General features: G+C 43.7%; 1 protein-coding gene across 2 annotated transcripts in view; it reads left to right on the top strand.

Moving 5' to 3' along the window:
* The window catches only part of CTNNA1 (catenin alpha 1), a 218,666-nt gene that overhangs the window by 201,714 nt on the left and 2,056 nt on the right, over nucleotides 1-14,896 (top strand). For both annotated transcript variants that reach the window (XM_079143939.1, XM_079143940.1), the window contains exons 12-17: nucleotides 5,733-5,933; nucleotides 6,690-6,841; nucleotides 11,248-11,358; nucleotides 12,437-12,618; nucleotides 12,776-12,881; nucleotides 14,692-14,826. In XM_079143939.1, the coding sequence (XP_079000065.1) occupies nucleotides 5,733-5,933; nucleotides 6,690-6,841; nucleotides 11,248-11,358; nucleotides 12,437-12,618; nucleotides 12,776-12,881; nucleotides 14,692-14,826 (887 nt within the window). The remainder of the gene's footprint in view (nucleotides 1-5,732; nucleotides 5,934-6,689; nucleotides 6,842-11,247; nucleotides 11,359-12,436; nucleotides 12,619-12,775; nucleotides 12,882-14,691; nucleotides 14,827-14,896) is intronic.

The following is a 14,896-nucleotide window of genomic DNA, read 5'->3' as shown; positions in this document are numbered from 1 at the left end:
AACAGGTAGCAGATGACAGGTATAAAGCAGTAAAAAATAAAAGTAATAAAGCAGAAGAAGAGGGAATAGAACAGTCTAACTATTAATGAGAAATAAAAGGATTGTTTCTGCTGCAGTGGTTAAAACTGTTGGAAAGGATGGATGTTCATCATTTATGCTATTGTACCATTCTTTGTATTTTTTAAGTTTGAGAACCTGTGACCCTTGGGTCAAGGGCTGGGGGTTGTTAAGTTCCACTTCTTTTTGTTTCTCAACAAGCTGCCAGCTGTTGTGGCCAGGAGCCAAAGTTAGTTTTAATAATTCTCAGCTTCCTGTCCCATGGTACAGGGTGGGATAAGCTTGGGACTGCTGTCAAATGATGGACTTCCATAGTGGGCCTGGTACACTGGAAGGTACCAGGTGGGGTTTAATCTTGGCTGACATTTGGAATTCTTTGGGTATTTGAGATTTCATTCATATATCCTGTTGCTGGGCTAATGCCAATCTCTGCTGGGCATCTAGGTGTTGTGGCCTCCTGAACATTCTGTTTTCATGGTGAGGAGTCAAAACCTCACATATTCACTGTCATGGATGTGAATTACCCAGGATCAGACCTGGAGTGCAGAATGCTAGTCTGACTGGTGACTGGCATCTTCCCAGGTGCTTACTAGCGTTAGGCACCACCAACAAAAGAGGCTTTCTTTCCTCAGCGTCCCAGCCTGAATTGCCTTAGACCCAATTCTCTCTCTGCCTGTTTCAATCATGCTGGTCCAGGTACACTCTGGATCCCACAATAAGCAACTGCTGGGTCAGGCTGGCAACCTCCTTTATGAGTTCCTAATCTCCCGCCTTTGTTCACTGCTATGTGGCCACTTAAAAATGGTTCCCACCGGACTCTCCACCTATTAGCCAAATGATTTTGGTCAGTTTTCACTCAACAGCTTACCCACTGTCTCTGGGTTGGTTAATATTAGCCTCCTTCTGTATTCCACAGGATCCCCCAAGCCAGTATTATTCGCCATGCTTTCCCCACTTTCTTTACCTGTGTTCCCACTTCCCTCTGCAGTGGGCTGGCAGCATTCTCAGGCTGTTTAAGCTAGCATGTCTCTAATGTATTTTTTAAAATATTTTTTATTTTTACAAACAAATTTTGATTCATTGTACACAAAAATGGAGTACAACTTTTCATTTCTATGGTTGTACACAATGTATATTCACACCATTCACGTAATCATACATATATATTGGGTAATACTGTTCATTCCACTGTTTTTCCATCCCCAATCCCTCCCACCTCCTTTTCCTCTATACCCTCCAAAGTTCCTTCATTCTTCACTTTCCCCCGCTACCCCACATTGTTACATATTGTCATGCACTTACCAGATAAAACATTCAGCCTTTGGTTTTTTGGGCTTGGCTTATTTCACTAAGCATGATATTTTCCAACTTCATCCATTTACCAGCAAATGCCATAATTTTATTGTTCTTTATGGCTGAGTAATATTTCATTCTATATATATACACCACAGTTTCTTTATCCATTCATCAATTGAAGGGCATCTAGATTGGTTCCACAATCTAGCTATTGTGAATTGAGTTGCTATGAACATTGATGTGGCCGCATCATTGTAGTATGCTGATTTTAAGTCCTTTGGGTATAAACCAAGGAGTGGGATAGGGGATAGCTGGGTCAAATGGTGGGTCCATTCCAAGCTTTCTGAGGAATCTCTATACTGCTTTCCAGAGTGGCTGCACCAATTTGCAACTCCACCAGTTGCAAATTGATTGTGCCTTTTTCCCCACATCCATGCCAACACTTATTATTGCTTGTGTTCTTGATAATAGCCATTGTAATTGGAGTTGGATGAAATCTTAGGGTGGTTTTAATTTGCATTTTTCTAATTACTAGGGATGCTGAGCACTTTTTCATATATTTGTTGATCACCTGTATATCTTCTTCTGTGAAGGGTCTGCCCATTTCCTTAGTCCATTTATTGATTGGTTTCTTTGTATTTGGGGTGTAAAGTTTTTAAATTCTTTTTTTTTTTTTTTTTTTTTTTTTTTTTTTGTGGTACTGGGGATCGAACTCAGGGCCTTGTGCTTATGAGGCAAGCACTCTATCAGCTGAGTTATCTCCCCAGCCCTTAAGTTCTTTATAAACTTTGGAGATGAGTGCTCTGTATGAAGTGTGTGTGGAAAAGATTTTCTCCCACTCTGTAGGTTCTCTTTTCACATTATTGATGGTTTCCTTTGCTGAGAGAAAGCTTTTTAGTTTGAATCTATCCCATTTATTGATTCTTGCTTTTATTTTTTGTGCTATGGTGGTCTTGTTAAGGAAGTCTTGTCCTAAGCTGATGTGATGGAGTTTCAGGCCTACTTTTTCTTCTGTTCGGTGAAGGGTCTCAGGTCTAATTCCTAGATCCTTGATCCATTTTGAGTTGAGTTTTGTATAGGGTGAGAGATAGGAGTTTAGTTTCATTTTACTGCATATGGATTTCCAGTTTTCCCAGCACCATTTGTTGAAGAGGCTATCTTTTCTCCATTGTAAGTTTTTGGCACCCTTGTCCAGAATGAGGTTACTGTACTTATGTGGGTATGTCTCCGTGTCTTCTATCCTATACCATTGATCTACCTGTCTCTTTTGGTGCCAATACCATGCCATTTTTGTTACTATTGCTCTATAGTAGAGTTTAAGATCTGGTATTGTGATACCTCCTGCATCACTCTTCCTGCCCAGGATTGCTTTGGCTATTCTGGGTCTTTTGTTCCTTCAGATGAATTTCATGATGGCTTTTTCTGTTTCCATGAGAAATGTCATAGGGATTTTAATTGGAATTGCATTAAATCTGTATAGCACCTTTGGAAGTATGGCCATTTTGATAATATTAATTCTGCCTATCCAAGAACATGGGAGATCTTTCCATTTTCTAAGGTCTTCCTCAATTTCTTTCTTCAATGTTTTGTAGTTTTCATTGTTGAGATCTTTCACCTCTTTGGTTAGATCGACTCCCAAGTCTTTTATTTATTTATTTTGAGGCTATTGCAAATGGAGTTGTTTTCCTCATTTCCCTTTCAGATGTTTCATTGCTTGTGTATAAAAATGCTTTAGATTTATGTGTGTTGAGTTTATGTCCTGCTATTTTTCTGAATTCATTTATGAGGTCTAGAAATTTTCTGGAGGAGTTTTTTGGATCTTCTAAATATAGAATATCATCAGCAAATAGTGACAGCTTAAGTTCCTCTTTTCCTATTTGTATCCCTTTAATTTCTTTAGTCTGTTAGATTGCTCTGGCTAGTATTTCAAGTATGATGTTGAATAGAAGTGGTGAAAGAGGGCATCCCTGTCTTGTTCCCATTTTTAAAGGGGATGCTTTCAGTTATTCTTCATTAAGAATGATGTTGGCCATGGGCTTAGCATAAATAGCCTTTACAATGTTCAGGTATGTTCCTACTATCCCTATTTTTTCTAGTGTTTTGAGCATGAAGGGGTGTTGTATTTTGTCAAACGCTTTTTCTGCGTCAGTCGAAATAACCATATGATTCTTATCCTTAAGTCTATTGACATGTTGGATTATGTTTATTGATTTACGAATGTTAAACCATCCTTGCATTCCAGGGATGAACCCCACTTGATCATGGTGCACTATCTTCTTAATGTGTTTTTGGATACGGTTTGCCAGTATTTTGTTAAGGATCTTTGCATCTATATTCATCAAGGATATTGGTCTAAAATTCTCTTTCCTTTGCCTGATTTGGGTATGAGGGTGATATTCGCTTCATAGAATGAGTTTGGTAGGGTTCCCTCCTGTATTTTTTATTTATGTTCAAATTTCCAACTTTCTTCTGTGTTTGTGATTATTTTACTGTCCAATGTTGAATTTCAATGAATTCCTTTAGTTGCCCACCTCACTTAGTTGGTCTTCCCACTGTTTAAATCTTGGGCTGATGAACTCGTAGGGAGTGTATCCTTCCTCTAACTGAACATCTTTCTATCTTTCTATATGGTCTGAACTGTATTGTGGTAATCTATCTTTCCCTTCTATAATATGAATTCTTTCTGGCTTTCCTTAGGTGTTTTTTAACCAGCAGTTCTTTCACATCATTAGTTATTTCTCATTGTGATTTTCCATCTTACTCCATCATACTTCGAGGCTCAGAACAAAGAAATTCTTTGTGCAGTCTCATTGGAAATAGTGATAGGAGGGTACTCATGGCCCACTGGGCATTGTACAGCCTACAGACTCGCTACACAGTAGCTCTATTCTTTGTTAGGTTCCACTTGGTTCTGTCTTACCTTGAGATAAGAAGAAGTTATACCATAACCAATTTCATGTTTTGGGTATTTTACGACATCAAATTGTTATTTCCCTTCCTAACATTGTCATGTGTAAGTTGAGTGTATTAGTAGAGGCTGTGAGGAAAGGGATAGTGGCTTCTAAAAGTGGATTAAATCAGAAACCCTTCCTGGATAATGACATGTTCAAAGCATTAGATAAGCAGAGCTGGTGGGGGCAGGGAAATCCCAACATGTGTTTCTTAAAGATTGCACTTGCCATTATTATTCTGACTTTTCCATAGGAACTAGGACCATTAGTCTTCACCTGTTACGCCAGACATTGCTTCTAGGAGTTCTTACGTGTCTCATAGAAGGCTTCTTTATGAGTAGAAAGGGACATGGCTAGGTATTGCAGCCATTATTTGGACTATTTGCAGGTGGTCTCTGCAGTTGTGGGTCAATAAGAGTACCTCCCCCTCCCATTCTAAATCAGCCCCTACAGATCTGCCTCAGATCTGCACAGGACCCATAATTCATCATCCACTCTTCTTTGGATATTCATAACTTCCATTTCGCTATTACAGATGAAGTTGAAAGTGAACCCCATGCTCTGAGGGAGTTGGTTAGTTTTTGTGGTACTAGGGATTGAACCTAGGAGCACTCCACTGCTGAACCGCATCCCCAACTCTTTTTATGTTGAGAAAGTCTCTTGCGAAGTTGCTGAGACTGGCCTCATACTTGTAATCCTCCTACCTTGGCCTCCCGGGTATCTCCAATTACACAAGAATTACAGGTATGAACCTCAGTACTCAGCTGCTCTGAGGTTCTTGAAAACCAGTTTCAAGCTTGTTGCTTTGAGGAGAAATACTTTGGGGCCCTTCAAATCCCACTGTATGACTGGAAGGAACTACTTGTCTAACAGGATTCACAGGTTCATCTGCATACCATCAGAGGGTTCCTAAATACTTTACCTAAGATATACTCCCTCAGCACCCTCCAGAGGAGGCTTAAACCTGCTTTCCAGCACCTTCTGTCTCAGGGCTATATTGGCTTCTGAATATGTAAGTATCATCTCCTGGAGGGAGAGGGGAGACTAGACAGATAAAGCCTTACAGTCAACTCTTGTTCTTTTGATTTAGACTTTGGAACAAATGGCCAGTGAAATTACTTAAGAGGAAGAGGAGTTTTTAATGTTTCTCTGATAAGAATTTTCTGCATGACTTATAGAACAATGGTGCCTAAAAAATGGACATTTCTTTTTTAAAAAGCTGGAATGAAGCTTGTTATTCTTGGGGTAACCACAGGTTGAATTTCTGTGGAACAGTTAATCTGATCTCCTCAGTGCAATGGTGCATAAAGTGTTTGACACTGTGGCTGGCACCAAGCACACACTCAGTAAATGACAGATGCCAAGTTAAGAGTGGTCACCTTCTAGTGAAAGGCCACTTCCTCATTCAACTTTCTGCTTGTTCCTCAGAGAATCACATTTTGGAAGATGTGAACAAATGTGTCATTGCTCTCCAAGAGAAAGATGTGGATGGGCTGGACCGCACAGCTGGTGCAATTAGAGGCCGGGCAGCCCGGGTCATTCATGTAGTCACCTCAGAGATGGACAACTATGAGCCAGGAGTCTACACAGAAAAAGTTCTGGAAGCTACCAAGCTGCTGTCCAACACAGGTGCGGGGACTCTCCCTCCATAGTGCTCCACACATGGCCTGGGTAAGACAGGCTATCATCCTGTTAGCCCAGGCCCTGTGGTTAAGAAAAAAAGAAATGGAAACTTGGCTCTGGACTTAGGGGTTCTGGGTAGTACATAACTGTGGGAAGCTAATCAGCCAGAGTCAGACTTCACAAAACATCTCATGGGTAATCATGGATAATCAAGGAACAAATCCCAAGCACACTATTTAAGATGAACTTCTAAGTTCAGTATCCCATTAGTGAATAAATACTAAATTCACGATTCCTATCCCCCCCCCCCCCTCTTTTTTTCTTGACACTGGGGAGTGAACCCGGGGGCACTTTACCACTGAGCTACATCCCCTAGCTCTTTTTGAGGCAGGGGCCTGCTAAATTGCTTAGGTCCCTGCGGAGTTGCTGAGGCTGGCCTCAAACTTGCAATCCTCCTGTCTCAGCCTCCCAAGTTGCTGGGATTACAGGCATGCTCCACCATGCCCTATTCTTAAACAAGGCCTCAAGTTAGTCTCACTTCAAGTTCCCAAGCATCCAAACCCTGTATTGCAGTCTCTTGAGAGACAAAGATGATTATATCAGTCTTTATAAAATATTGCACTTAATTTACTTCACCCACAAATACTGTTCACATGGGTAGAAATAAAGTCTGAGCCTTGCCTTTTCTGACTTGAGGATTCAGGGAAGGCTGCTAGGATGCTGTCTGCTCATGAGTGCAACCTGCCCTTCTTTTCTCTTCAGTCATGCCACGTTTCACAGAGCAAGTGGAGGCAGCTGTAGAAGCCCTCAGCTCAGACCCTGCCCAGCCCATGGATGAGAACGAGTTTATCGATGCCTCTCGCCTGGTATATGATGGCATCCGGGACATCCGGAAAGCAGTGCTGATGATAAGGGTGAGTAACTGCACTCTAGACATTTTAACAGCCTCTTCCTTATCATATGCTAAACTTGAGGAATGCGTCATTCTGGAACTTAGCAGATGCAGTGGCAGTATATTAAAACCATGAATCTAAAAACTGTTAGAATGAGATATATTTAATTATGTTGTCTAAAATGACTGTTAACAGCCCAAACTTGGGTTGAGAAGGGGAGTTAGCATGAGTTGGCCCTGATGACTTAATTTAGGGCAAACAGTCATTATAGTGTGGGGCTTTGGTTTTAATTGGAGAGGAAACTACAGAAAATAAAGATTCTTAAGTTAATTTTAGAGAAGGAATATTTCCTTAACATAGGCTGAAGTTACTGTTCATGTGAAGTGTCCCTTTCCTTGAGAGAGATGCTAGACTTTCAGGCAGGATACTAGAATCCTAGGGTGTTGGGTGTGAGAATTAAGGACCATGGCAATGCTGGCAATCCACCCAGGTTCATAGCCAAGTGTTGAAATCCTCTCTTAGGGCTGAGTAGAGTACTGCCTCCTGGTGACCTGTCTTCTCTGAGAAAACAACAGTTCTCAAGGTCACAAGAAAGTGCTTGACCCCTTATGGGGGCATCAACAAAGGGGTTTCAGAAACTTCCACCCCCACCATAATATCCCTCCAGGGTGCTGGGTCTGGCTCTCCTGGCTGCCTTTTCCACAGGATTTGATCCCTTGCATGCTTCTTTGAGCATAAGCATGCTGCTTCTGGAGTCTGAGGGTAGGGTCCATGAACATTCTCCCCAGGGCCAACTGGATGCCCCCTGCTGTAGCTGCAGAGCAGGCATGAGGAATGTGGCATCTGCCTGTTGCACAGGTGGTGCATTGATGGTGCTTCTGCAGACCCCGGGCTCACCTGATATTGGTGGGGCCCCAGCTGATAGAGGCTTTGCTTTCTTTATTCCTGCTGCTGTGCTAAAGAACCCATATTCAGCTAAAGCTTGACCTGAGCAGTGTATGAGGGTTCCAAGGTCTTGTATGCCAGTGGTCATGTACAGAGCTATTTTGCCAAAGTTCTTTCTATATTGGCTTACATGGAGAAATAGAATTTTAAAAACCCTAGTGGCAGAGGTATGGCTGGATGTCTGAGGTTAGAGCCAGAAGGGGTCGAAGAGGGCTGATACCGTGTTCATCTAGGAGATGCTTCAGGCCCTGTTGTGCTTTCTTGGCTGTGGGAAACCACTTTCTAGGAGGAGGCAGGAAGCTTGGGTTCTTTATCCAGCAAATTTCTTTGTCTCTAAGATGCTGATTTCTTCTTTTATAAATGGAGGTGATGGTGGCTTTGATGGTTTTACTGAGACAGTGTAATTGATAGGTTCCACACAGGGCCTGACACCTAATGGTTGTTTCTTAGCATGCTGAGTGCTATGCTGGGTCTGAAGAATGACAGAAGTCTTAACAGAACTTCCTCTGGACAACAGGCATGTGAAGTGTGATTGAATCCAGCAGGGAACCCTTTAAGGACAAAAGCGAGGTAGCCAGGAGTACTTGCAAGGCTGAGGAAAGAGACTTTGGAGACACTGTGATTTAGCTGCTCTCCAAGCCTATTCCTGTCTCATAATCCAAAATCATCTTGTATTCCCCTACCTCAGCCTTACTTCCACAGCCATGCCTTAGCCCTGTCACTACCATATCTACATCCCCTCCATTATCCCAGTTCCAATGTTCAGCCTTCTCCCTCTAGTACTCTGATTTAGAACTGTCCTTGGAGCTTCCCAGTGCCTTCAGCTGGTTGGTCTTCCTCACTTGTTATTTGCACTCAACCCTCAGGTCCTTTGAGTCTGGCTCACATTCTTTGTCCCTTCTTCCTTATTCATACTTCACAAAATCCCACTCTCTCTTGCTGAGTGTGGTACAGATCAGCACAGCCACCCTGACAGAGGTCACTGATCATGTGTGGGGCCTTGGTGCCCAGTAGCAGTTGCCCATTTCCCAACCCTAGCCTGGAGCCTGTGACTGTTTCATACTTCTCTGCTCTCCTCAGCCCTCCTACACCTGAGCCCCCATTTTCCTATCTGACTTTCTTGCTGATTCCACTCAGGATAATGAAGCTCTTAGAAATCTCTTCCCCACCCCATGCCTTCCTCTTAGTACCACGGATATCCCTGTTTGTGCTCCTGGCTCTAGGCATGAGGTCCCTGGTTCACCCCCCTACCTTATCTCCTTTCCCTATGCATATGGTTATTTCTTCCATAGTAAGAGGGTAAAGAAATCTCTTGGCCACCCTCCCCCTCTTTGTTGTTTTGTCATCTCATTAACATTGATGGGGCTGTTGGGAAGTCCTTGGCTCCTTCTCTTTTCTGCCTGCACTCCTTCCCTTGGTGTGTAAAAATGAGAAGCTGACCCTCCAACGTTCTATGCATGTATCGCTGACTTGCCCACTCACTTCCTGAGCACTTGTTATGCCCAAAAGTAAGCTCCTTACCTTGATTGCAACATCATCATCCTCATTCAGGCCAAACCTTGGATTCTCCTTGGGTTCTCTTTCCCTTGCATACCTCACATCTGATCTTACTGACTCTTTCTTTGTGATAGAGAATCTGAACAGGCTCCCAGCATCTCTCGCCTGGTCTATCTGCAGATGCCTACAGTCTCATTGTCAGAACAGCCAGCGTGATCCCTTTAAGCTTCAATCAGATCATGTTATCCACTCCAAACTTTCTAAAGGCCGCTGTCACTCAGTTCTTATACTGGCCTGTGATGCATTTTGGGACCTGATTCTGTTGCCTTTCCATCCTCGTGTCCTGTTGCTCTCCCCTTGACTCACAGAGCAGTGAGACAAGTCCCTCTCCTGTGACCTTGCTGTTCATCTGCATCCCCACGCAAGCACTCCTCCCCCAGCTTCCTCCATCTTCCCACAGCACTGCATCATGAGACCTTTCCTGACCATCCAGTTTCCCTTCCCTGCTCTATTTATTTGTAGCATTTGTATGTAATTCACTTGTTAGTTTGTCGCCATTGTTTTCATTAGACTGTATGAGAGCAGGGAATCTTTGTGTCAGTCATTTTGTATCTCTAAGGCCCAGACTAGATACTCAACCTCAGTGGATATTTGAATAAATGAGTGAATGAATACTAGAAAAGGAGTTATTGGTTTTCTTGTCAAGAATAGTTCTTTGGTCCGTGATGGGCAGTCGGGGAGGTTAGAGATGATGTTAGGAGACGTTGGTTTGAAAAGCCCCTTAATAGAATGAATACACACCAACACTAAAGGTATCTGTGACCACAACATTAAAATCACTGGTGGTGGCATTGAATTTTGTGGCATCAAATCATCAGGACCCCAGGGTCTCACACTGATGTGCTTTCTGGTACTTTATGTGACATACATACCCTTTTTACTTTGTCTCATCAAGGTATAAGCCCAGCCTTTGCATGTGTCAGAACCTTTGTGCTCTCCGTGGTTTCTGAGCACTTCTCATTTGCCCTCCATTTGAACCTCACAACAAGCCCTTGCCCTGGGCTTGGACAAGGGCCAGATGCAGATGAGGGCCTCACCTTGCTGCCCTCCTGTCACAGGCCAGCCGGTGGGGCTGAGAGCCAACCCCAGCTGTTCTACCTGCTGCCCACATTCTGGTAACTCCTGGAAGACAACACTGTTTCCAGTAGCTAATCATGAGGCTGGTAGTTTGTGCAAAATAAGACTTTATTTCATAATTCAAGCAAAAAACTAAAAGCAATAACAGTCCATTGGTATAAAACACCTTTATTTTTAAGACCTTTTCCACCAAGGACAGTTCTCACCTTTGTCTTCAGAAGCAGGTGTTTGAGAAATACCTTTCAAAGTGAAAACCAGCTGGTCATGTACTTAATAGTCCTAGCTACTTGAGAGGCAGAAGCAAGAAGATCTCTTGAGCCCAAAAGTTTGAGACCAGTCAGAGTGACATAGTGAGACCCTGTCTCAAAAAGGGGGAGTAGGGGGGGCACAGTGGCACACGCCTGTAATCCCAGTGGCTTGGGAGGCTGAGGCAGGAGGATTGCAAATTCAAAGCCAGCCTCAGCTAAGGCAAGGTGCTAAGCAACTCAGTGAGACCCTGTCTTAAAATACAATAGGATTGGGGATGTAGCTCAGTGGTTGATGCCCCTGAGTTCAATCCCGGGACCAAAAAAAAGTGGTGTGTGGGGGGGGGGGGGTGCAAAACATGTGTCATTCAAAGAAATTAAAGAAACAAATCTGATACAAAGAATTAAGCCCTACTCCCTGTAAAAGAACCCCTTTTTAGGAAGTGCTGGTGTAGGGCCCATACAGGATAAGCAGTTTTAATTCCGTTCGGAAACCTGCACCTTAAATCCCAGAATTCTTGGGCCTCCATGCTTTTGACCAAGAAACTGAGTTGCTGGAGGCCCACAGCTGTGACTGACTCATGGTCTCTGTCTTGGTGGCAGACCCCTGAGGAGTTGGATGACTCTGACTTTGAGACAGAAGATTTTGATGTCAGAAGCAGGACAAGCGTCCAGACAGAAGATGACCAGCTAATAGCTGGCCAAAGTGCCCGGGTAAGGAAGTGCTCCTTGGGGCATTTTAAATTGCTCTGCAGACCTTTCCTGTCCCTCTCAAGCCTTGCCTTTTTCTCTTCCAGGAAAACATTCTCATTTTTTTCTGACAGTAGAACTAAAGTTAATCTAAGTTGTGTATTTGCTGTTCAACTGGAAGCAGGGCAGGAACATGGACCTCGTCCTGGGCTGTGCCCTAGGATTCTGGTTTATGATAAATCCCTGGGTCAGGGAAGGCCTAGGATCTAGACAATGCAACATTTGTTAAAAGGATTGTGAAATTTGGAAAAAATTGCTGCCTTTGCCCAGCTCTAACAGTGGTACATTCAAGAAAACCAGTCAGTCTTTGCATTCAAGTCATTAAATTTTCAATCAGTAGCATTTGTTTTTGGAAGGACACCAAGAAATATTTCTAAGGAGACTTTTTTCTTTTTTTACTCCTTGGAAATCCATCTTGAACAGTGAGCAGGTCCCTGCCTTAAGTCCTGCCCGGGCCGAACACTTTAGGAGACTAAGAGGCAGAGCCCCAACCCTGGGCCTGTGGGCTTGAATTCTGCCCCAGGGCTCCAGGAGCTGCTTTAATATGGTTTAAGTGGCTATCAGGTAGCTAGAATGTATGTTCCTCAGCAAATCCTTCTCCGCCTTCTTCAAAATTTACATTCTGATAGACTTTGAAAACTTGGAAATGTCTACTCAGCGCCCACAGGAAAAAGTGCTTCACAATTTATCCCCTCTCATTTTCTGTCTTTACTATAGTAGGCAGAGGATAAAACTTTTAAAGAATTAAGTCAATCAGTTTCTGTCCCTACACGGATGTGACTGTGCAAGTTCCACACTAGCCTTCTACCTCTCTCATGCTCTTTCCCTCCACACTAAAACTTGCTCTTGAAAGTGGGTTGGGAATTTAGGCTGCCATAAACTTCAGCAAAAAATGAGAAGAAATAGCCCTTCAGGCAAAATGAAACCTATTAAAGCATTATCCTACCTATGTCATACATTGCCTGTTGGAAATATTCTTGGCTAATGCACTGTGAGAACTTCAAACTCTTTACATAAGAGCTTTCTGTGCTTCTGATTGTAGGCAATCATGGCTCAGCTTCCACAGGAGCAAAAAGCAAAGATTGCGGAACAGGTGGCCAGTTTCCAGGAAGAAAAGAGCAAGCTGGATGCTGAAGTGTCCAAATGGGACGACAGTGGCAACGACATTATTGTGCTGGCCAAGCAGATGTGTATGATTATGATGGAGATGACTGACTTTACCCGGTGAGCAGTGCCCCACCCCAGCAGGCTGATAGGAGAGAGGACAGTTTTCTTCCCCACAGGCCAGGCTGCTTTGTAGACATCTTCTGTTCTCTGATCATCTCTGACTTGCAGGGGTATCATGGATAAGGATCCTTATTCTTTTTTTTTTTTTTTTCAGAGGTAAAGGACCACTCAAAAATACATCAGATGTGATTAGTGCTGCCAAGAAAATTGCTGAGGCAGGATCCAGGATGGATAAGCTTGGCCGAACCATTGCAGATCACGTAAGTGATGAACATGCCTGAGCTTATCTCCAAGCTTATCCCAGGCTCAGACAGTCCAGATTGGCTCATTGCTGAGGTGGCCATTGGTGACCATTTGCCCGGGCCATGGCACCCTTGTCATGTTATCTAAAAATTGTTCTGACCTACTTTAATCCCACCATAAATTTTTAAGGATTGTATTGTCTTTGACAAGTCTTAGGAGTTAGGCCTGGTCTGCATTAGAGCTCGTCTCAGTTAATGGGTAAAATGAACTTGTGCTACTGACTTATCTCTCAGTCTTTCTTCAAAACTTCAGATCTGAGCAGAACCTGATTCTGTCAGCCCTAACACACTGAAACCACATGTATTACAACCTTCTCTCAAGGTTTATTTCATATAAAAATCAGGAATCCTGGTGGGGCATAGTAGTCCAGCTACACAGGAGACTAAGGCAGGAGGATCACAAATTCAAGGGCAATTTAGGGAGACCTTAAAAAGGAGCTAGGAATGTAATGTAGCTCAATGGTAGAGTGCTTGCCTAGCTGAGTGCAAGAATCCTCAGCATGGGAACACCACCCCCACAACAAAACAAAACCAAAAAGCCCCATTGGCCAGCAGTATTTTGAAAGGCTGATGTGCCCAGCTGGGGACAGACTTTCATGTCCTTTGTGTTGCCTCATCTCAACCTCCAGTTTTATCCCTTTATTCCTTCATAGTAATGGGTCAGAAAACTAAGCTCCCTCTTTCCTGGAATTCCACAGCACATTTCCTGTGGTGCTCTAAGACTTATTATCAGAGAAGCTTTTTCTCAGTTATAATTTTCCCTCCACATTCTTTTCCCCAAATTATCCAAACTTTCCACCTCATCTACTGCAGGATGAGTGACAGCTGCCCCTCATCACTCAAAGTCATCCTTCACACAACCCAGTAAAGAAGCCTTGTTGTTTGTAGTGACCATCCAAGCTCTATCCAGAGCTCCATGCATTGACCACCATGCCCTCTCCTTCCTGCTCTTTCCTCTCTTCATTCTATTCTGCATGCAGCTACCAACCCTGCCAACGTAAAATGCGAATAAGGCTGTGCTTCAGGGCCTTCTTAGAATAAAATACAGTCTCCAGAATGAACTAGAAGCCTCATTTTATATCACTCTGTTGCTTGCAGTGAGGCCCCAGCCTCACTGGAAGAAAGTGTTGTAAACACCTGAGAGGTGCGATGATTCCTTCTTTAGGTAAAGTAACCTGAGGTTCAGTAGTATCAGGAACTGGGCAGGGCCACCCTTTCCCTGTATTTGGTCAAGCTTTCTTGCTTTGATTTACTTATTCACCCTCCATCTTTGCCTAAAGTGACCGTCTCCCGTCATCAGGTGTTTAAAGTTCGCATCAGAGCCGGGCAAGTAAAGTGCTTCAGGGCAGAAGAGCTATTTGTTCTGGTAGCGAGTGTAGTGTAACACATTCTTTTCTCTGTAATCAGGCTTCTGACTGAGGCTTTTTCTCACCTTGTAGGGCCACAGGCTTCCTCCCTACTAAAAAGCTGAACCCTTGGCAGTGGTGGTTTCTCCCAAGTTGTGGAGTTAGTGAAAGAGGTGGGGTGGGGGTGCTCAGGAAGTCTTTATGTCCATGCTATGCAGCACAGTCAGGGCTCCACGAAATGATTTGCTTCCATCCCCAAGCAGAGTGGACTAGGGATGTGTGACCGCCCCAGGTAACTGGTAATTCATCTCTCTTGCTCTTTGCTCCAGCAAGAGAGAAAGCTTTCAGAACTAGGCCTAGGGTGGGGTGCTGTCACTGGGACTGCAGTGCTACTGAGCCTGCTGAGTTTGTTCTCTCCTCAGTGCCCAGACTCCGCCTGCAAGCAGGACCTGCTGGCCTACTTGCAGCGTATCGCCCTCTACTGCCACCAGCTCAACATCTGCAGCAAAGTCAAGGCTGAGGTCCAGAACCTTGGTGGAGAGCTTGTTGTCTCTGGGGTAAGTGTTAGTGGTAAGAAAAGGTGGTGAGCAGGAAATGCACCAACCTGTGTCTACATACTCCTCCCTG

This window comes from Sciurus vulgaris (assembly GCF_902686455.1).
Source record: "Sciurus vulgaris genome assembly, chromosome: 6".
NCBI lineage: Eukaryota > Metazoa > Chordata > Mammalia > Rodentia > Sciuridae > Sciurus > Sciurus vulgaris.
Note: the sequence above shows the minus strand (reverse complement) of the source record. Positions and strands in the feature narration are given on the sequence as shown.